This window comes from Papaver somniferum, chromosome 3 (genome assembly GCF_003573695.1).
Source record: "Papaver somniferum cultivar HN1 chromosome 3, ASM357369v1, whole genome shotgun sequence".
Classification (NCBI taxonomy): Eukaryota; Viridiplantae; Streptophyta; class Magnoliopsida; order Ranunculales; family Papaveraceae; genus Papaver; species Papaver somniferum.
In genome coordinates, this window is record NC_039360.1 from 166,245,815 (window position 1) to 166,268,930 (window position 23,116).

General features: G+C 35.0%; 1 protein-coding gene and 1 long non-coding RNA gene across 12 annotated transcripts; one reads left to right on the forward strand and one right to left on the reverse strand.

Annotated features, from left to right (window-relative positions):
• The first annotated feature begins 10,668 nt into the window (after positions 1-10,668).
• On the forward strand, positions 10,669-16,657 carry LOC113357948 (transcription factor IIIB 60 kDa subunit-like). 11 transcript variants are annotated; one of them, XR_003364012.1, is made up of 16 exons: positions 10,669-10,923; positions 11,111-11,213; positions 11,302-11,383; positions 11,465-11,536; positions 11,671-11,756; positions 12,867-12,923; positions 13,073-13,130; positions 13,256-13,339; positions 13,520-13,599; positions 13,679-13,765; positions 14,686-14,790; positions 14,883-15,160; positions 15,482-15,562; positions 15,840-15,933; positions 16,129-16,181; positions 16,329-16,657. XR_003364012.1 is itself a non-coding variant. In XM_026601438.1 (11 exons), exons 5-10 carry the CDS (start codon positions 14,758-14,760, stop codon positions 16,152-16,154), a joined length of 411 nt encoding a protein of 136 aa, XP_026457223.1. In that variant the 5' UTR covers positions 12,934-13,130; positions 13,256-13,339; positions 13,520-13,599; positions 13,679-13,765; positions 14,686-14,757; the 3' UTR covers positions 16,155-16,181; positions 16,329-16,657. The 11 variants fall into 11 exon arrangements, 1 of the variants encoding a protein (XP_026457223.1); XR_003364013.1 differs by having other exon boundaries at positions 11,116-11,213; XR_003364014.1 differs by lacking the exon at positions 10,669-10,923 and having other exon boundaries at positions 10,934-11,213; positions 14,883-14,964; positions 15,056-15,160.
• Positions 10,808-11,132, reverse strand: LOC113357949. The gene is made up of 2 exons (XR_003364021.1): positions 11,078-11,132; positions 10,808-10,927 (listed from the first exon to the last, which is right to left on the reverse strand). It is a non-coding gene; the product is annotated as an uncharacterized LOC113357949 (long non-coding RNA).
• Positions 16,658-23,116: the final 6,459 nt, after the last annotated feature.

Genomic DNA, 23,116 nt, shown 5'->3' on the forward strand with positions numbered 1-23,116 from the left:
TATGCATTCCTTAGTTTATATATGTCTTAGTTCACGAACAAACCGTTTTTAGAAAATAACCCACTCAAGTATGCATACCGATACGCATATATACTTAAGTACCCAGATTGAGTTTCTTTTCAGTTCAAAAACTCCAGCAGAAATTCACGGGATGTGAACTTCCGACAGTACGCGTACAGGTACGTGGACTTTAGTTCCGGTTATCCTGAGCAGCAAAATACGCATACTTTGGTTCAAGGATTTTGTACTTATACAAGTATGAGTTCACATACAATGTTTATATCCATTCAAGGTTATATATTCTAAACTCTCACTTAAATCATTGAAACATTCTTAGAGGATGTTAAATAGAGGTTATTCACACACTATTTTTCATCAAAGCGATTTTCAAGATATTGAAATAATCAACATGACTTTCGTCACTTGTAAAAATGAATTTGGCCAAAGCGAAAGCTTACTAACACATATTTCGAGAAATAGATAAGCGAGATAAACTCGACTCGAAATAGCAAATGTGTATAATCGAAATAACAATATGACCTTTGTCTCAAGATAGGAGATAGAGTAGATAGACTTTTGAGTGATAGATAAGTTCAAGTCTCCACATACCTTTTAGTCGATGAAGTTCCACTAGTTCCTTGAGTAGTTCTTCGTCTTTGCAAGATGAACGCCGTGGAGTCTAGAGCTCAACTACACTTTCTGTCCTAGTCCGAGACTTAGTTATAAGTAGACCATAAATCAAGACTTATAGTTTTGGAAACTAAACTTGATAAACAAGCTTGAGATAGCAACGTTTGGGAGTTCGAACGAGCAGTGCTCTAACACTAAGGAATATCTTTGAACAATAAACGATAAGAGTTATTGTACGTGTTCAAAGTATGTTGACATTTTTTCACTTGAAAAACAGGTAATGATCTGGATGAGGATATTGATATTGGTGGGAATGACCTTCCTGCATCAATCTATCCTCCCGTGAAGATTGATAAAGATACAACACATCAACGTAGTAAATGCAGCAGTTCTAGTTCAATTTGGGGCTTTGAATATTGTTGTAGGGAACCGAAGAAGTAAAAATCTGGTGGGAGACTAAATCCCTTGTACAATTCTCTGCCAGATACAAGTCCTCACATTTTCATTTCTACTTTGTTCAGACTGTTGGAATTTGGGATTTTTTTATGTTGTTGTAGGGAACTGAAGAAGGGAGTACGGTTTAGTCTTTCATTTATATGTTCTTGTTTATCCGCATATACTAATTCAAACACCTTGGATGTGTTATCTTCATGTTTTAGGTAAAAGAGAACATTTCCCATTACAGACAAGGTTTTTACTGAATGACTCAGGCATACATCTTAAGCTTTGAAACTGCTGTCTGGGTTACTAATGATGGGCACTGCCTAAAATCCCACTGTTGTTAAGGTATCACATCATATCGTCTTACTCATGTGATTAGGAAATGTCACGGCATTTGCAAACTTTTCTTACTACAACGGCTAATTTTGTTCATATGATACTGAGATGTGAATACTTTGTTGTACTGCAGGTTATCAGGGTTTCAAGCATCCAGAAAACATGTTGGAGAAGGAAATGGATGCACCAGGTCTGGTTGTTATGAACTCTTTAGTTTAATTTGGTTGTTAACCACTCAACAATAAGATGATATTCATCAATAATCGAAGGGAGAGGTATGATACTTGAACTGATTTCCCCAAGTGTTATTCTGGTTTAGGGGCTCATGGAATTGATATGTTTTTTATTGACAGGTTAGTCGTTCAATGGATTTCATTGTTCACATCTTATTTAGTAACAAAGAAGCGTTTCGCGAAAAGCTTTTCAGGTATATCATCCAAAAATACATTTCTTATTTGTTTTGGGAATATGAATTTTATACGTGTTACTTTGTACCTGGTCTGTGCTCTTGCTTTCTCTAGTGAAGTCCATTGATTGTAGGTCTTTATTTCTACCAACAATGGGTTTCTGACATAATTGTTCCTTGATTGCAGGATGAACTTGATGAAATAGAAGAAATTTCATGAGAGAGCAATTAATGCTTGAAGCCGCCAAGTACCAAGAACATCTATTCCTAGATCACATAATCCTCAAAAAGAAACATCAGTTTCAGTGTTTCTCCTTTAAAGCATACCTCTTGGTTGTCTGTTAACATTTCAACTATGATTTTGTTTCCTTGAGTTGAAATCCAGTTTTCCATTTCTTTAGAAAAATTAGTACTTGCTCGGTCAAATGATTTTATCTAAATCTCTCTGTAACTTATGTTGCAGTAGAGAATATTGAGAATATTAAAGATAGAGGAGCTATGCATTATGATGCTTCTGCTGTAGGGAGAGCGAATGCTCTCAAATACTTAATTAATGACATGAAACTCTATATAGATGTCAGAGATAATACAAGTATATCAGTAAGGGGTGATTTTTTAGTTTCGATGATTATGTTCATAATGAGTTCACGATTTTTTAGGTGTTCCTTAATTGCTTTAACGATAAGATGCTGGTAATAATACACTTTGTGGTGACGTGTTTCGCAGGTGAAACTCCCCTGTCCTGGGCAGATATAGATTGGTGCTTGGCTGCCATGGATTATCTAATTAGAACTATTTTAATCTAAATCCTATATAGATGATAAATGTAGTAACCTTTGTTGATAGTTTGGCTATGGTAAATGATAGTTGTTGTGTTATTTCGACGTCCAAAAGTATATGTATGCGTATTTGCTTGAGTAATGCTTAGAATATTTTACCTTTATATTTGATTGTTCTACCTATTGTAGTATGCTTCGGAGTTGCATCCATTAAGCGTATGTTTGCTGAGACAATAGAAATAAAGGTTGGTATGTAGAACATGGCCCTCGAAATCACGAGTGCGTCAGTGATTAAGTTCAAGTAGCCACATTTTTTCTGCCCTTGCCCTTGGATGAAAGTATGCATGCTTGGAGATACCTAGCATTTTGAGAAGGTGAGCTTGTAATGCATAGTTTTTGTCGTCGATGATAGATTCAGACTCTGTAAAGAGAAAAGGTACTGGTAGTAACATAGAAGGAAGGATTTCTGGCTGCTATGTAGTCCATGGATGTCGTTATATCTTCACTGTGAAGATGGTGTGCACCATCTTGCAGATGGTTTCCCCAATCCCAGAAACTGTCAAGAGGGACATAATACGGTAAAACTCCATTACTTTTTTTTTCTTTCTGTAGTTTTTAAATTTTAGCTTAAGTAATGAGTTTGATATTTCATATTTGCATTTTTAATTGTAGTTCTCCTACAAATAGGATAGTTAACGCAAAAGATCATGCTTCCGTTCAGCTCTATACTTGTCATATTGTTGAGAGTGGCATTTACACTGGCCAAATCTGCGCCTTTGCTCTCTCTGGTTTCCTCCGAGCTCAGGTTAATGTTCTTACTTATTTTGATGATGTAACATTTAAAGTGTTTGTTTTCTTGATCGGGTCCTGAATAGTCGTTTTGTTCTGAATGGGTGTAGTAGTGTAACATAAACAAAGGCTGGTTTTAAGGTAGTAAGATTTTGATTGTAAGTCCAGTAATTCATCCTCTTACATCTCTTAATTGGATGGTTTGAATGTTACTTTAATCTTATATAAATGGAAGTTGATAGATCTTTGTATTGATAGGAGTGAGGGTGCAGGGTTGTCAACATGTAGTTTTTCCTGCCTGCACAGATAGTTACGAGAGTACAAAACTGTAGTTCTCCCCCTAATTAGTTGATAGTTATATAGTAATTAGAACGAAGTAGCAGGAACAAAGAAGTTTTTTAAATAGTTGATGAATGAGCTTCAAAATCTATTGATCTTTTAAGAGTAATTGTTTCACATTTCTAATTGCTTATTGATTTTATCTTTTTTGAATTTTGTTAGGAGTTGTCACTGCTGCTTGTAATTTTTAAGGCAAAGAGTATTGTGTTGTTATTGCTTAAGAGTTTTCAATTTAGAATATATCATATTTTGGGGACCTTGTGGATGAAGCTTTGCTTGTGTTGAATCATGCCAGAAATTGCTGTCTGGTTTCGTTGGTGGATATACTAAGACAATCTTTCGTGTTTACTGAGATTGAGTTAGTGAAATACAAGACTAGGAATTGGATGCATTGTGGATTTTGAAAATATGGCAGTACATCAAATACAAAGAAACTGTTTGATCTTGTTTAATTTGTTCAACTAAAAAACAAGTATTTGGAATTCTACAGGTCTAAAGAAGATCAACAAGCCTTTCTAGAGGAGGATGAAGCCCTGGTTCAGCTGAAACTGTCAATTGACAGATACATATCAATTGCTTGCTCATGTAAGTGGCCAGTTCTGAAGTGTGCAGTCTATACAAAACGTTACTAAGGTGCATGTGGAAGGTCAACTACCTGAATTCTTATCTATGTTAATGACTAGATTTTCTTTGTAATTTATAGTCTCATCTGATTGAAAATAATTAATATATGGAAATTCTGAATTTGTTTTGGATTTTTATTTCATGACTAAAATATATAAGGGCACTGCGTGAAACCCTTGGACCAATATCGGTAGAGCTTTTCACCAATTCAGAACTGACTGAAGAAACACCAACTAGAAACCTTGACCAGCCACAAACGATGTGGTCAAACCCTTGAACCAACTGAAAAAACAGCGGTTAGAAACCTTGACCAGCAAGACAAAGGTGATTATACCCTTCAACCAACTGAAAACTGAGCGGCTGAAATTCTTGTCCAACCGACACTGTAGAAGCTTATATTCTTGAGCAACTGAATTTCAGTGGGAGAAACTCTTTTGCATTGAAATATGTAGTGGTTACAATCCTTAACCGACACCTGCAACAACTAAAACTCAGTGGGTCAAATCCTTTAGCTGCTGACAACATTTTATAATTGACCACCTCTACCAACAATGTACAAGTCTTCAGCAACAAACTCTTTTGTGGGTTCAGTATTTCAGCAACAAGCCTTTACGTACTCTACCAACGATTGTCCCTAGTGACCAAAAAATTGCGCTAGCTAGGACTTGAGTCGCTTCATTATAGTCAGTAGATATCTGTTCTAGCAACATGGTTGGTACATATCTTTAGCAAATAAGGCTTCACCCACAGAGCATATCGGTTGTCATGTCGGCTGTTATAGATCTCCAGCCACTCGAAACGTCCCTTTACCAACTGAATCCTGGTGATCGCTAAAGTCCAATTTTCTTATAGTGGATGACCAACTGAGCTAGCTACCAGTTTTTGAGTAAATTAAATAAATTAATAATATTTATTAAGAAAATATGACTAGGATGAAGAAGGATTTTCTTTAATTTATTTATTTAAATTAAAGAAACAACAAATCTGTTTGGTAACAACTCTATTAATTATTTAAGATAAAGATATCTCAAGTTATATGTAAAGGCTCTTCCGTTTAATCTAATAAACTCTTTTTCATGGTTAGATAAATTTATCCAATAACTACAAAAGTAGTTAAGTTTAGATTCGCACTCAATCCAAATAAATCTCAAAGAGATATACTGTGAATGCCGATCTCACGCAACTAATCAATCGAATAAATCTGATTCTAGTTGGATCCCAGCCGATCAAGATTTGTGCAACACAAAGATATGAGAAACCAATAAGAAATCTTCTTCGTCTTCAAATCTTCTTTATTATTCAATTAAAACCTTCACAATACCACTTGAATCTCTTGGTATCAATCATGGACATAACGGAGTTTGTTAATAATGGATTATCAAAAGATGTCTTTATACCTACAAACAGTTCTAAAGATCCCGTCGATACTTCGATTTAGTTTGAGTGAATCTTATACCAGAAGAGAAGATTCTTAAGAATAAACGAACTAGGTGCAATCAAAGTTTCAACAACCGTTAGTCAATCAAATCAATCGAAAACTAATAATACTGTAATTATCTAGTTTCCTACCAACGGTACTCATAAAGCTTCTTGATCCCACAGTAGTCTTTAAACGAGCGGTCATAAGAGATTTCGCCTAATTGACGGCTCCACCAGAAACAAAAAAAGATGAAGTTTGCCTGAATCTTAGGATAGTTTGATAGAAATGCAAACTTAGGTATTTATAGACCAAGGAAGTTTGGACACTAAGGAATTTTCAAAACCGAAAATATTCTCAAGATATGCAATGAATGGCAAGATTCGGTTTTCATATTTCCAGTAAATGCTTGTCCAATATTTTCCGAAATCTCTCAATAGAAAATCTCCAATTATTAAATGCACATTACTAATTTTTATTCTCTAGAGATATGCATTTAATTGCTGGTAATTAAAGCATATAAAAATAGCAACCTTAATTAAAAGATTCTTAATTTATTTCAGTACAGGATCTCCTTGAGTACTAAGGAATATCTTTGAACAACAAATGATATGAGTTACTGTCCGTGTTCAAAGTATGTTGACATCTTTTCTATGTAAATCATCTTTCATATTTACAATCTTGGAATCGGTTTTATCACACTTCCAAACAAGTTTAGAATTGATACACTTGTATTCCAAGACTATTATGTGATTGATCAAAGATCAAATCACATCCATGGGTTCAATCGGTTCTACCAATCGCTAGGATCGGGTATACCCTAATATGAAAACACATGTGATCAGTCACACAAGTTACCAGGACCGGTTACATCAATTACAAGGATCAGTTACATCAATTACCAGGATCAGTTACCATATACTCATGGTATTGCTTGTGATCGGTCACACCAGTCACTAGGATCGATTACACCAATTACCAGGGTCGGTTACACCAATTACTAGGACCGGTTACACCAATTACAAGGATCGATTACACAACTCTCTGTGATCGGTCACACCAATTACTAGGATCGGTCACACCAATTATAAATATTGATCATAACATCTCAGGTGATTACTTAAGATCGGCTACACTAATTAATCAAATCTAGTCATACCAAATCATAAATCAGGCATTGTGATTAGCTGTGCCAAGATACATAACAAAGTTAAGATCGGTTCTACCATCTCACACATATTGGTAATCCAAAGATTTGCAATGAATAGCCGTACCAATAAGCATAACGATTTCCCTTTTGATTCATAAAACGAGTTCATGAATGTACTTCCTTTAAACAAATGTAAAACACTGTTTCTTAGGATGAAATCTTCACCATTACCTATTCACATAATCATAACGACATTCATAAGATTATGTCGATGTCATATCTACGAAGTTCAAAATAAAAGAGTTATACTTTGTAGTCTAATTCACTATTACTATGATCATATGATCATGTCTCACAACTAGAGAGATGTATCCATACACAGCTTCACAATTATGTTTTCAATATAACACGACTTGAAAGATACGTTAGGAATGAAACATTTCAAGTCAATATTACTAACCTCAAGAGGAAAGATGATGTCGTCGTTGTAGCTCGTTACTTCTTCACGTTCTCCAGGTCTTCGAGTAATACTTGTATGTCTTAACATTCCTAGACTTTCTAGTCTAATCTAAACAAAGTTATCTCTAGTACATAATCAAGCGAATCTTAGATGAGTGTTTACAAACTAAAATATGACAAACAAACTTGACGTACCAACGCTTGGTGGGTTCAACTGATCTATGCTCTAATACTACTTTTGATGAGACAATTTCCAGAGGTGTAATGGGTTTTATCACTGCCATGGAGATTTGGTTATATCTGAAGACTAAATTTGTTCAACGCTTTTCAGCAAGAAAATCTCTCTTGAGAAGTCAGCTTCATTCAATCAAGAAAGGTAATAAATCCATCTCTTCATATTTTGATGAATTAAAAACGATGACTGATTCATTAGATGTTATTGGTGAAAGAGTGGATGAAACTGATATGGTGATGTATGCTTTAATGGGACTCGACAAAGAGTACATATAATTTGTTATTTCTGCTCAGAGTAGAAAGTACGAGTTTACTCTTAGTGAGGTTATGTCTAGGTTATTACATCATCAATAGTGGCTTAAGGATGAGGATATTGAATCTGCTAGTACTCTTCAAAATCAAGGTTCAACTTTCTATGCTAAGAACTTCTCTCATGCATCTACATCTAAATCTGCTATTACAACAAAGAATAAAAATACTATTACTGATTTTTCTGAGATTGAATATCAGATTTGTAAGAAGCTAGGTTATACAGCCAATAGGTGCCGTTTTAGGTATATTCCTAATAAGCATACTAGCTAGTACTACAAACAATAAACCTTCTTCTTCTGGTGGTGATACTTCAAATGGAGGGGCTTCAAATTCTTTACAACAAGATTTTGCTTCTATACAAGCTAACACTACGTTGCTACTTCTGATCCAAATGTTGTTTCTATATGGTTGACTGATTCTGGTGCTACAAGTCATATGACTAAGGATGCACACCTATTATCCAAGTCAACAGTGTATGATGGTTCTGATAAAGTAATGGTTGGAGATGGGACTATGCTTCCTATATAAAGATCAAGTAAAATTGTTCTTGACACTAACTCTGCTCAGTTTTACCTGGATGATGTATTGTATGTCCCTAATATCAAACAAAACCTCTTATCAGTAGCTAAGTTTACCAAAGATGATAAAGTATCTTTGAGTTTTTTGAGTGGGGGTATGAGATTAAATGTTTTAAAACAAGAAAGATTTTGGCTGAAGGGAAGATTAAGAATAATTTGTATCAAATGGAGAGTCTTACTTCCTTTTATTTTAGTGCCTCAACATCAAGTTCAGTGAATAATCTCTGGCATAGGAGGTTGGGTCACACATCAGATTTGGTTTTACACAAGATTGCTTCCTCATCTGCCATTCAACTGGATTCATCTACTTCTTCTTGTCTCCGTGAAGCATGTCGGCTGGGAAAGAATCATAAGTTTCCTTTTCATCTGTCAAATAGAAGAATCAAATCATCTCTACATGTGGTACACTGTGACATTTGGGGGCCAGCTCCAGTTGCAAGCTTACTTGGTTTCAAATATTATATTGTACTCACTGATAATTATTCAAGATATTACTGGATATATCCCATGAAATGTAGGTCAGAGAGTTTATCTTGTTTTCAACACTTCAAGCATAATTCAGAAAATGTGTTATCCTCATCCATCAAATATTTTCAGTGTGACAACGCTCTTGAGATAGTTAAAGGACAGTTTAAATATTTTATAGATGCATGTGGTATTATCTACAGAGTTTCTTGTCCATATTTATATCAACAAAATGGATTGGCTGAGCGCAAACACAGGCATATAACTGAAATGGGGAATACTTTATCTATTCAGGCATGTCTACCAAATGCTTTCTGGTGAGGCGAAAACCAAAATTCACTACAGCGGAAGATGAATGTATTTGCATGAATTATATTTTTTTTACTGAGACTTTATTCGGAGATGCATTACATCCCCAAACATTTTGGCAATTTTTTTTTGTTGGAAATTTCAAGAACAAACAATGAACCTCAACAATCGTGAAGTTTCAGAGTTGAGTCAGCGGTTCACTTGAATCAATCAGGAAGTTACTAGGTATGTTGTTTTACTTCAGCAAGAAGGTCCAAATTTGAGGGATGGTGAAACCATCAAGGAACTTCAACAAAGGTGTCGTGCGGAATATCGTCGCATCTATGAAAAAGACTTCCAGTTTGGAAGTTGTTTCAAAATTTTAAGATATTTGCCCAAATATTGTCCAATATTTATGTTTTAATGTCTCAATTGTCCATTAAGTTCTTATGTTTTAATTTCTTAATTGTCCAAGTATTAAGTTTTAATATTTGTTTAATTAAAATGTAAGACTTGATCCAGAATAGAATTAAGCTAAATTTTCAACAATACTCCTCAAATTTTCAAATTCATTAAACTTCGATATAATCATTAATAGTCATTTTACAAGACAAAGAACTAGACATAATAATTTGAAAGACTATAAAAATAAAAATATGGGACAATGTTCTTCATCTTGTTAATCTTCTTCATTTCACAAAACTCCCAATCAATACGCTCATGATCAGAGTTTCCATTGTTTATCTTCATCTTTGACTTCAAATTTGTTTTGCCTTGATTTCCTTGCCTTGAACTTTCTTTGCCTTTTCTTAGTTGTGGTTTTGACTTGGTTAATATCCAAAACCTGAAGACTTCTTTGCTTCTTACCTATTTCTTTATAACTATCACATATCTTCTTAACGACACCTTCAAACACTACTCCAGAAAAATAAAGTTGTGTTGCCGGATCAAGTTGTGTTTGAAATTATGCCATTTGGGAAAATTTGAAAAAAAAAATTAGATTGAGAAAGAGAGAAATAGAGAAATTAGATTGAGAAATAGAGAAATAGAGAAAAAAATTTACACAAATTTTGGGGTAAGTTTTGAGTTTGAAAATTACTTATTTATAGGCGATAAAGAACTAGTCGTGGGCGCTAGAGTTAATATCGAGTGATATTCAAAGTAGCGTTGACGATATTGTTAATATTGTTCGCTAGAAACTCTATTATATCGTTAAGTGATTTTCCCATAATAGCACAACTCGTTTGCCATACGGTCTAGTGTGCCAACCAACATTATTGTTTTTTGCCATACTCATAGGAACATGCCTGACCAAAGTTAGGCGAATTAAAACTAAAAAGAAATAAAAAAGAAATCCCGTGTACATGGGACACCCGTCACACCCGCATAAGCAAAGTTGGGCGAAATTTTCAATGTACCTTCTCTACTTCTCTAGCGAAGGTAGAAAGTTCCTCATTAGCGAGTCACTCATTTTCATCGAGAACGCCACCTTCTCTACCTCTCTACTCATTCATTTTCATTTCAAACGCCTTGCTAATTTCCTTTTTTACTTCTCCAAAAACCCTAACAGCGCCAGCGCCATCGCCATCATTTTTGATCAGCCTAGTTCACGGTAACTATTTGGTTTCAAGTAACAATTCCCGCCTCTCGTTGTTTCACTTCCAATTCATCAAAAGGTACCTGGATTTTTCCCTCTTTCTTGAGGTTTTATTTAATTATCCTATTAATCAATTCATTTTTTATTTGTTTTCGTTAATTGAATTTTTGATTTGTAACCTTAATTCCGTCGATCAGTTTATTTTTTCTCATTCAGTTACTCAAAATAGGTACTCAGAATATAATTTGATCTTCTCATAATTGAAGCTCAGTGGTACCAGATTTCACCTCACTGTAACAAAAATGTCCTGGTGTGAATGCTCCAACAATCCATGATCATGATTTTTTTTGAAGCATGATCATGATGATTGTAAGTTGGACTACTATACTTGTTGCAAATAATTTTAGGATTTTTTTTTTTTAAATAAAAATAAAAATAAATTCTTGTTTCGATTTAGGTGCTGTTCTGTCTGTGGAAGGGTTATTGATCAGGAAGTGTTCTCCGCTTAAGCTACTTCTTTTGTAGAGGCTGGAGGACAGGTCGGTTGTTGTTACGTTGTTATGTTGTCATCATCGTAATTCATATTATGTCTGACATGTTATAATTTTGGTTATTTCTAGAGTCAATGTGTGAAGCTTTGTGAGGAGCGTGGAAAGCAGTTACTCAGTGTCATACGAAAGGACTGAATAACGGTATGTTCGAATTTGCTTATATTTGTTGTTCATTTCTCTATGTCAATTAAAAATCTGACAGGCGCATTTCCAGCAGTCTTGATCTTACGAACGTTTATTATTCATTGTAATTATTATCCTCCGCACTGATGCAGGAAGAAAGGAAATTGATCATATGGCAACAAGTCTCTTAATAGGTGGTGGTGGTTCTGTGATTGATGAAGTGGCAGGGTATTACAAGGTTCGATTCATATGTTTGTATGATATCAAACCAGTTACTTCCTTAGTAGCCAGGAACGTCAAAGGCTATCTGGTATCTCCATGAGATCCGCGGTTCCGTGTTCCCAAGTGAGATCCGTGATAGGGGCGCGCTCCTAGCATGCAAAAAACGCGTTCCCAACATTCAGAACCGTGTGAAACTTAAATCTCACCTATTTCCAACTTTAGACCTAGAAACTAAAGAGACGTGATAAATCTTTATCCTTCTTTGCTTCTTGTGTTTGTTACTTGAGGGTTTTTCAGACTCCATTGACGTATCATGTTGAGTTTTCATCAGGTAAGGTAGGTAGTTTTACATTCCTAAAGTCTACGTTGAAGAACAAGAAGTAGAAGATTGTTGTTGGATTGCAGGCTGAGTACTAATAGTACTAGTAGTAAGAGAGAAATGGAAGGGTTGGTTCTCTTTGGCTTTTATGAAAACGGATTTGTTTTTATTTAGTTTTTCTTTTTTATGTTTTTTCTAACAAGGGGTTTTTGTTTTGAGAGCTACGGTAAGGTGGGTAATCCAATGATCGTCAAGGGGTTCAGCATATAACACATGATGTAGTCCTTACATTTCTGTAGTGAAAGAGCCCTTGTGTTGTTATCTCTCCATATACATACAGGCTAATTACCGGTGGTTGGTTATCCAATAAGTTTAGTGAATAACGTTTGATGAACAAATCAAGGAGTCTTTGGAAAAGACTCGTAGGACTCGAAAGAAAGTAGTGGTTGTGCCACTTTGGACTGCCTTACAAACCTGAGTATATGCTAGCACAAAGGCGAGTTCAGAGTGCTCGTAACAAACACAAGAAGCAAAAAAGGTCAATGAATGAGATATATTCCTGCACTTAAGTAAGATTTTCTAAATAATTTATGTACTTGTCTTATTTCTTGATTACAAAATCAGAAAATTGGTAATATAACTAATATTTCTGAAAAAACGTAATTCACGCTCCCAACTCGCTTCTGGTATCTCATTTTTTGAAATTTATACGATCCCCGCTTCCGTCCTCGTTCCCGTTCCTGGCTACTAAGGTTACTTCTGCTATCTTGTTTGACTGTTCTTTCTTATTAAGATAGCTGTGAACAGGAATTCACTGGTGGGCGGAGGACAGGTTGCGGCTGCTTGTCTTTGCGTCACATGTCAGTAAGTGGAGGTTCCTGAGAATTGAGAAGGGTTATATGTTTTTCTATATTGCTGGACTGGTGAAAGTACTTTTTTTTTTAATCATCGAAGTATCTTATTCATTTGTGTAAGGTTACTGCAAATAATTATTTTCTTATGCTCTTCTGTAGAAAAAACGAAAAGCCACACCTTCTCATTGATCTTTTCAGAATATTTACAGATAAATGAGTAAGTACGCCTTTGTATTCTCTTTTATTTCAATTGGTTTTTCCGAATGCACCATTTGTTACTATGTCTTCATCTCACATTTAACACTATGTTCCAGCTACTTACTAGAAGCTGTATTTTTGCAGCTCTGCAAATTGCTGAGACTTGAACAGCATGACTTTGTTCAGAAACTTGTTGATCGTACTCTTTCATTCATCGATTTACAGAACGTAAGCATTTGCCAGCTTCTCCAACTGTATTAGTAAAGCATCCAACTCTTAACATACTGTAATGTTATATGCAATTGTTGATAGTCATCAATGGTTTGCAGGTGCATTCAGTTGAAAATAATAACATGTCATGTTCTTTTGTTATGATGATTGAATAATAATATGTCATGTTTACTGTAGGTTTATTGGGAAAGAAGAGTGTAGTGTTGTCTAATACTGCATTGCTCATCATAGCTAGCATGAAGCGAGATTGGATGCAGGTGTGGTTTATCCCCAAACATGTGAAGCTTAATTCTTTATGGCAAGGTTATTTGTTTTTGAATAAATGTGCATTTACAGACGGGGCGAAAACCTAGTGGCTAGTTTGGTCCAGCATTGTGCATATCTGCACTCTCCCATGGACTTGGGTATTCAAAGGCAAATGTTGTAAGTTTTGACATACAATTTGATAGTAGTTTTAATAATCATATTAGTTCAACAGTATTTACTGTTTTGTGGTTCATTCAGAAAAAATAACACCTTTGTACGTTACCCACGAAATATTAATGGTTTCATGAATTACAACGTTCAGACTTCAGATTCTTCATAATTTGGCTTCTGCTCTCTTCTGACTTAAACAAATAAGATACCGCCTGTCTAGGGTACTATTTAATTCTGAAAAATTAGTTTAGAATATTCATAACCATCTGACTACAGTCATGAACATTCATAACTGCCTGATTACTAATTCAACATTCATTTAACAGTTATTACCTGAAGAATCAAGAAAAATTAATGATTTCTGAATTAGTAATCTGTACAAATAAGCTTCATAATCTTCATCACTCTAGCATTATAAGGTGATAGTCATGTGGTTGCCAATATTCTAAACAGCCAGATCGGCTCAATTCCTTGGAGGATTAGAAGAATTATCCAGGAATTGGGTCCACTGCCAGGGACTATATTCACATCTCGTTATCCTTTAAATCGCGAGGAGAAAATGAAGCTGCTCAGTGTCTCACCAAGTTCACTCTGTTGAACAAAAACCACCAATGGGGGCCTCCTTGTATAGCAGATATACTCGATAGTTGGTCGTCTGCTTCTTGTTGTTTTTCTTTCCCCTTTTGCTTTGTTTTTGTCCATAAATAATAATCTGGGTTCGCTTTGGCCAAATCTCACGACTAAATCGCTTGAGACTCAGAAATTGCTTTGCGAACACAAAACCATTGGAAATTCTCATTTCCCACGAACTTTGTAAAGATTGTTATGACTATGTTAATTCTTATACCCGCCTATCTTTTTCATATTGTAGGTCCAATGAGTTTAATTTCTGCTGATACTCTTATGCTTGCATGGTTTTGGTATAGTTCATCAAACTTTCTGGAGGACTTCAAGGAGGTTCAGAAACTCCAGCATTCCAGCGTGCTGAAAGGGAGAGAATGGCAAAAGCTACTGCAGAAACCAATGCTTTGGTCAGTACAGCTTCTCTCTCATAAACCTGTTGGAATATGTGATACTCTAACGCGGTCTAGTAAGATTCACTATTTTCATCTTTATATTGTAGAAAAGCTCAGTCTCATCTTTCGAAGAGACTCCAGATGCTGTTGAAAAAGAGAAACTCAGCCCTGAACCATCACGTCGTGTTGGTTGGTTGCTCTACCCAGAGTGCTGAAGCGTACTAAACAAAAGTATATCTTGCCATCTCGTATAACTCTCAAGCTATTTTATAAATTCCAGGACAAGAAGGTGCTACTATTGGACATCAGGAGGTTGTTAAGGAAGATAGTGAATACAATAGCTGGTGATGAATCAGAAAGCCTATCTGACATCAACGATACTGAGGTTATTATTTATCCCCACTCCAAACTTCATTAGTTCATGCACAATTTATCTGCAACTAATAGGGTGCTCCGCCGTGTTTCCTGGGAATTATCTGTAACTTCATTTAGTGGAATAATTCAATGCGACTAAATATGACCTGCATTAGTACTTGGCTCATCTGATAGGATGATCAACTCCGCCGTGTTTCCTGGGAATTATCTGTAACTTCATTTAATGAAATAATTCAGTGTGACCATATATTTACCTGCATTAGTACTTGTGCCATATTACTTTGTATCGATTAATAGCTTTACGATTTGAAAAATAATGCCTGCTGCATAGGTGGAAGGATACCTTCACAACGAGGAGGAAAAGCACTATAAAAGGATAATCTGGGAAGAGATGAGTAAGGAGTATATTGAGGTAATCATTCAACTTTGCTACAGCCTACACGGTCATTTCTCATTTGTCGGGAAGCATCAATGCTCAGGATGTTTCTTTTCTTCAATTTTACTTCGCTCTTATAAGATGTTCCTCTCCAATTTCAAAGTGAATTCATGTCATAAAAAAGAGAGGATTGAGAGGAATTATGCGGTTCAGTCCATGTTTTCAGGATGTATTTGTTGGAACCTCTGTAGTGGGTGTTCACTTCCCACATAGTCATTTAGCTTACACATTGCTGATGTACAAACCTTTATAGGAACAAGCAGCTAAAGAAGCAGTGGCAGCAGCTGCTAATTTGCGGAACTGTCCAGTGGAAGCACAGGAACTTGCTTTGTTGCCAAGCCATAAAGGTACTTTTTGAGACAGGGTTTTCTTATTTCTTAACCTTAGCAGGTTACTTTCAGATGTTAACAAGTTTGAAGACGACTAAGAGAGTAGAATATTTTATTCAATGCTCTGTGTGCACGTGTGTGTCCATATTCATTTTGTAGATCTTGTTCCATTTTTGTGCTTATATGCATATACGTGCATCTTTCAATATGTAGAGACTAAACTCCAGAATCAACTATGATGTGTTGGACAACCCTCTGATGACTCTGTACGTTTATCTCATCTGATCTCATGTCAATCTAAATTACTTGAAGTAATGTGAGAAGGATTTCTGTGAAGAAGATTGGTTGTTCTCATCTCCTCTTATTCATTTTAGTTTGATAATGGGCACTAATTTTTCTTTCTTATCCAACAGACGACTGCTGAGTCCGTAAAAGTGAAGCGGACTGAATGTGATAAAAGAGACATTCCTCCTAAGATAGAAGTCAGGGGTGAGGAGGACGAAGATATGATCGTTGACATGTCAGTTGGGGTACTTTTACATACATTATTGATAGTTTGTTTTTCTCTAAGCCAAACCGGGAGGAATGCGAAACTTGTAGTACTAGTCTAAACTGTTAACAAATGCTGAACTAAGTTACTCAATAGCCAATTAAAAAGAATGTATACCACAGAACTGATAGACTGAAACAGTTACATTATTTTAAAGCAGTACATAATAGATATATTCTTACGGTTACGTTACATTCATGTGTTCTGACAACAAATTACTTGTTACTGAAAAGTAAATTAAAGACTTTCTTCTGCAGCTTCACTGAGAATCTACGACTAGGCGCCGACATACCGGACTAGAGTTGTTAACTAGCAGCCACTTCACAAGACATCCAGAATGGAAAATATGGGAACAGGGACATGTGATGACTTTGGATTGATGGCAAACCAGGACATCAGTACATATTACACATCCACCCTCTTCACCTTTATAATCTTCCGTCTTTAACCCATCAAGCAGATGTTGTGGTGCACCATTCTCGTTTCCTGTTAGATTGCTATCCTCATCATCTGTATCGAAATCCTCCATTTCATAGTCAGGATCCTCATCATCAGTTTCCATTTCGTTGTCAGGATATTCAATATCATAACAATCAATAATATTATCTTCTTCTTCCGTGTCAGATAAATTATCTTCTTCTTCGTCAGATATACCATCAACATTAGTAACTATATTATCCTTCAAGAAGATCTCTTCTTTTTGTATAACAATGGCATCTGCTGTAACCACGAAAGAGTCTTGAATTTCTGGTGGTACTTCTTTTATTACTTCATCTGAAACCTTCATAATAATTTCATCCTTGCAATCCCCTGGAACTCCTAAATCATAAAGCAAATCACCAACCTCCTTTGCAACAAGTTCTATGTTACGCATCTCTTTGATCTCCACTTCTTCTGATCGAGGAGGGTTTCCATTTCCACCAAAGACTGGGTCAATACGACCGTTCCTTAATTGCTCATATCTACTGCGTAAGTTAACTTTTATTCTAAGTGTTGGATTAGCGCTGTTGCTGTCCATCGTAATCCTTTCAGAACGAACATGAACTTCCGATTCCATTCGAACACCCATTACTAACTAGTATGCCCTAATATCTTTCTCCTACTTTCTGAATGTCTGATACCGGTTATACGCCCTAATTAATATGTCCACTCCCGGTATATATAGGGAGCAAAAACATTTCTTGATTACCAAGTTTAGAGCGGTTGCCAAAAACTAGATCTTCTAAAAACAAGATCGTTGCTTAGCTGTGCGTTGGCTTCGACTGGAGTCCAATTTTGTGCACACTAGTGTGCACCAAACTAACCAATCGTCTTGGTTCAACGAAACAAACGGTTATCCTAACTTAATAAATTAGGGTTTATCCCGTTTTAATTCAATTTTAATTTATAGAAGGTAATCGTATCTCATCTTAACGAAAGCATATAATTTTAACAACTGGCAGAATTTCTTAACGTCTTAACCACGAGCTTTCTTCTTCGATTTAGAGATCAAGTTAAGGAAATTTCACCTGAAAACATTAGTGTCGCTTTATCTTACTAAAGCATTAGTGTTTCTTAAACAATAATGCAAGCATAACATAATATAAGTAGAAATCATTTTTTGTAAATGGTGTAAAATTTCTCCAACGAAGTGTTACAGTCCCTTCATATACTAACGTTGGTTTACATGATCCACTAGCACAAGAAACATAAAGAATCTCACCATGGTAATAGTATTCGTTCTTGATTCTCTTGACGATACCAAACTTTCCATGATTATTTGTACGGCAAAACAAAATACGATTGCCTTTTATTAAAGGGAAATTTGGGGATATTGCCCCAAAATTGACTGTCATCTTAGGGATATGCCACATGATTCCAGTTTTTGGAAATATACCTCAAAGTAACGGTTTCCGTAAAGGGACCGTTAAATAGTCAAATTTCTCTCTAATTTGTTCGACATTTTTCTGTCTGAATATGTTCTTGAACCTTGTAAAGGTGTTAGTATATCGTATATCTGTCTTTTAATTCGCATATGTGATCCCAAGTGTGTGCGAATGTTGAAAACTTAACGTTTTTGGATGAAATTTTGGACGGCTGGGACATATTCCTGAAAATTGGAATCCTGAAACATATCCCAAAGATGACAGTCGATTTTTGGCACAAAATTGGACTCGCTCGACTGCGTGGTCGCAAATGCTATGTGCGCATGGACCATATGACTAGAGGTCGTCATTGTGTGATGACTCGGACAAAGAACAAAGAGTTTGAACTTGAGAGGGTGATGGTAAAATATTAGGAGAGTTGCCACCAATAATAGAAGGGGGAATCCAAAATGATGTTGCAAGCGGAAGTGGGGGTTCAGAAACAAAATGTTCATTTGATGATATCCATTTAACTGTTGAAGATGTAGTTAAATCCATAGATGGATCAGAACTTTTGAATGAAAAGGGAATAAGTGCTCGTCAAAAATTACATGGCGAGAGATATAAACACGTACTCTTGTACTCTTTGTTGTTGGCTAAAAAATTTGTAACCCTTGTGTTGATCATTATACTCGATAAAAATGCAAGGTTTAGCTTTGTAATCAAATTTATTGTGTCTATAAGATGCATAACATGGATAACAACCACAACCAAAACCTATAATAAATGCGTAATCAAGTTGGTGGTGAAGAAGATCAAAATAAGGGAGTGACCTTTCAAAACTGAAGCTAGGATCCTGTTAATGAGATAGACGCAAGTTGCAAAGAATTCAGGCCAAAAGGTTTTGGGTAAGTTACTTTGATGGAGGAGAGTAAGTCCCGTTTCTACTACATTTTTTCGTTCAGCTACATCATTTTGTTGAGGTGTGTGTGGACATGTAAATTGACGGAAAATTCCATGTTATAGAAGAAGATCACGTAAGGGATGGGGTATATATTCTCCACCTCCATCTGATTGCAAAACTTGAACTTCTGAGATAAGCCAATTTTGCACGAGAGCTTTAAAATGTTAAAAGAATTGAAAACTTATGTCTTGGTAGGCATAGATTAAAGATATGCAAGTCTAGAGCAACTGTCCACAACAAAAATTACAAAATCCATAATTAGGAACAACAGGGGATGACTGATTTTTTTTTTTTTTTGACTTTTATCTTAAAAAGATTCAACCAAGGGCTTTTACAAATATCTAAAGTAAGGTAACATAAACGGTAATTAATCATATCAAGGTAACAGTAACAAACACGGGTCTTATGGATCTTGAAACAATAACATAGGCCTTCCGAACCGGTTGGTATCAATTTTAATCGATCTGAATCAGACTGAATCGACATGAGAGTCTTGAAAAACATTTTTGTTGCAGTTGATGAAGTTGTTGACAATACTGATCTTGATGTTGTTCATGGTGTTGTTCTCGTAACCAAGATCAAAACCTCACTATTCATCGACGTCAATAAACTGACAAACACCCACTGGTTTGAAATCAAACTCAAACCCAACTAAGTAAAACAAAAGAGTTAGATCTAAGAAAACAGGAAAACAACAAACTTGAAACCTAAATAAATCTTAAGAGGATGGAGAAGCTGAGAGCTAAAAGATGTTAGAGAGATTCAAATACGCTTATATCCGCTCCATGGGATCGGATCTGAGCATATGAGTTTTTTAGGTTAAGAGGCTCTCAATTGCAGAAGTTTTTCAGCGAGAGAAAAGTCTAAAAAACTTAGCGAACAAGTCTAATAAGACTCATAAAAAGTCTAAGTCTGGAGTATTGGCGAACTCAATATGAAACTTGGAATTCATGATCTTCTTATGCAAATATAGTTTCGAATGCGCTAAGTTCTTTCAACTTCCTTTGCTTGAGTCCTAGTTTCGAAAACTGTCAAAAACAAGCTTCGAAACTTCACAAGATAATAACATGAAGCTAATTCTGTGATATGATAATTCTTCTTTATACATCATCAATAATTAAATCCAATGATATTATCTCGAAAGAAAGATAGGGAAAAATTGGTGAGTCAAATAATAAGTCGGTCTTCATTTACCTCTATAAATGAAGTTCTTGTTGATATCTTTGTGTGATCTTGAGTTTCAATATTCAAAGGAATTATTCGACGTGATCTTAAACTCAACTACCTAATCAAATCTTAGTGGGATATTAACTTTAATAGACTTAAATCAAGAAATAGTTTTGATTATCTAACATTGATAACAAGCATGACATATTAAAACTTGTGGGTTCCATTGAACAATGCTTTGAGATTTAGGTGTTATTATAATTATCTTCAAATATAAGGGTATGTAGATTTCTCAATCAAACATCATTCCCCTCTTGCCATTTTTATTTATATCTAAAAAAAAAGAAAAAAAATTAAGATTTTTGTTCTTAGTTTCTAGGAAAAAAAAATAACATCTTAAAAACTACCAAAATGTCGAAACTCATAAAAAAAAATCATATGAAAAAAAGAGTATTTGTATGCAAAAATAAAAATAAAAATCATGTTACACAAAGATAAATCATACCATATAAAAAATATTAACCTTTATATATTCATAGGTCGCAATCTCGAAACAAAGTGGTTTGATAAAGCGATTTTAGACCATTAGATGCAATTTATCGAAAGATTAATAATATCAACCAACGTGGCATCAAATTAATGTTATCCTCTGTTTGTTCATATACATGCCAAGACAAAGAAATAGCTCTTATGAATTATTACCTACTGATAACTCTTTTCTTGATGATTATCATGTTCTTCATCATAAAAAAATATTAAAACGCATCTACTTGATTGGGTTTTTTGTTCCATCGGAGCAAGTATCGTGTTCTTCTCATACTTTTATATTAATGGGGATTTTGTATTTGTTAATGTGGCTCTGCTTTATTAACATTTTCTCATAAGCATTAATCAATATACTCTATCAGTTTCCTTAAGGATGTTAATTAAGAGCAATTCTTTATTAAATATAATGGGTTTAAGTTAAATTCTTTCTTTATTAAAGATTATGGAAATGGTGAATTCTCCTCATCATGTCCTGATTTTGAGTGGATGCATGAGCTTGTGACTGTGATTGTTGACTGTCGTGAAGATATAAACATCCATGAATATATAAGTTGTGTTCAGTAAAAGAAAAATAGTTAAATCAAAGCCCAGGTTGCTCTCGTCTTTTATCAATCTTAAAAAGATTATTTCAAGCTTCTGTTTACTCATGGAAAAAAAAGAAGATTTTAACAAATCCCTGAAAGAAATTCGATTAAGACAAATAAAATGGAGTCTCTCGAATTGCCACATAAGCAATGATATGAACCATCGGATACAAAATATCCAACGCATAATAGGGTTTGTCAAAAGGTGTTATTATGCTTCAATAAAAAGAGTTTTATTAAAACATGAAACAGATTTTTCAAAATTAGTTGATACTAATGCAGAAAATAAAAATACATTCAGTTTTTCCATACATGTATACTTTTGTGACATCGAGTTTTAAATCATAAAGAATACTTATATACGAAAAAATAAAATATTTACAGAATTCGTAGGTAAATGTCGTCGGAATAAGTTTGACTTTTCTTTTAATTGGCTTATATATAAATGAAATGCTAGCCAATAGAGAACACATAAATTAGAGAGTTGATAGACTGGAACGGTTACGTACATTTAAATTAATATAAAATAAATATTCTTATAGTTAAAATTAGAGTGTGGGCTAACTAAAAACTTGTAATTACTCAAAAGTGTATTAAAGACTTTTTCTGAAGCTTCTATCATAATCCATATCGACAACATATTGCTGAGATATGGACAAGAGTTGCTTACCGGCAACCACTTTAGAAGACATCCCGAATGATATATATGGGAACATGGGCACATAATTACTTGCAGTTCATGGCAAGTAGGATATCTGTGCATATTGCACAACCATAACTGCCATCTCCCCCTTTATAAAACTCCTCCTGTAATCCATCAAGGAGATGTACTGGTGCCCCATTATTATTATTTTCGATTTTTCCTCATCATCGTCAAAATCCATTTCATATTCAGAACCCTCTTCTTCTTCGTCAAATATGCTACTAACATCATCATAACCATCAATATCATTATATTCTTCTTCAGGTAAACCCTCAACATTATCAACACGAGTGATTGTATTATCTTCTAGGATCGCAACGTCTACCTCTGACGTAACCAAGAAAGAAGAACCTATAATACTGGTGGTTGTACAGAAATATAATTTTCTACACCTGTTGAAACCTTACTTGAAATTTCTTTCCTGCAATTGTCAGACTCCGGAACTCCCAAATCATATATAAAATCATCAATCCCTCCAGCAACAAGAGTCATATTGCGCATATCTTTTATCTCCACTTCCCGTGATCTTCTCTCATTGAAGTTAGTTAATAAACGATCAAGATCGCTTTACGATTCACTTTTAATATGTAAGTTAATCTTAATTCTAAATGATGTTTACAGCCACGGCAGAGTATTATAGTGTGCCAATTTTCTTCTTCCACTTCTCTTCTGGACCTGAATGTCTAATACTGAATATCCTCTCTGATATCTATAGGGAGTCGAACTTGGTTACCAAGTTTAGGCAGTTTCCTTTTGTGAGTTTTCCCCTTAAACCTTCAACATCGTCAACATGACTAGGAAGTATCATATACATGGCAAAAATATATGCGTCAATCAAATCAC

Excerpts from the sequence above, each read along its gene's own strand:
- LOC113357948 (XM_026601438.1), top strand. The coding sequence starts at position 14,758 with ATGGCAAAAGCTACTGCAGAAACCAATGCTTTG. Across the intron at positions 14,791-14,892 it reads CTGCAGAAACCAATGCTTTG|TCTCATCTTTCGAAGAGACT; the intron begins GTCAGTACAGCT and ends AGAAAAGCTCAG. Across the intron at positions 15,161-15,481 it reads CTGACATCAACGATACTGAG|GTGGAAGGATACCTTCACAA; the intron begins GTTATTATTTAT and ends CCTGCTGCATAG.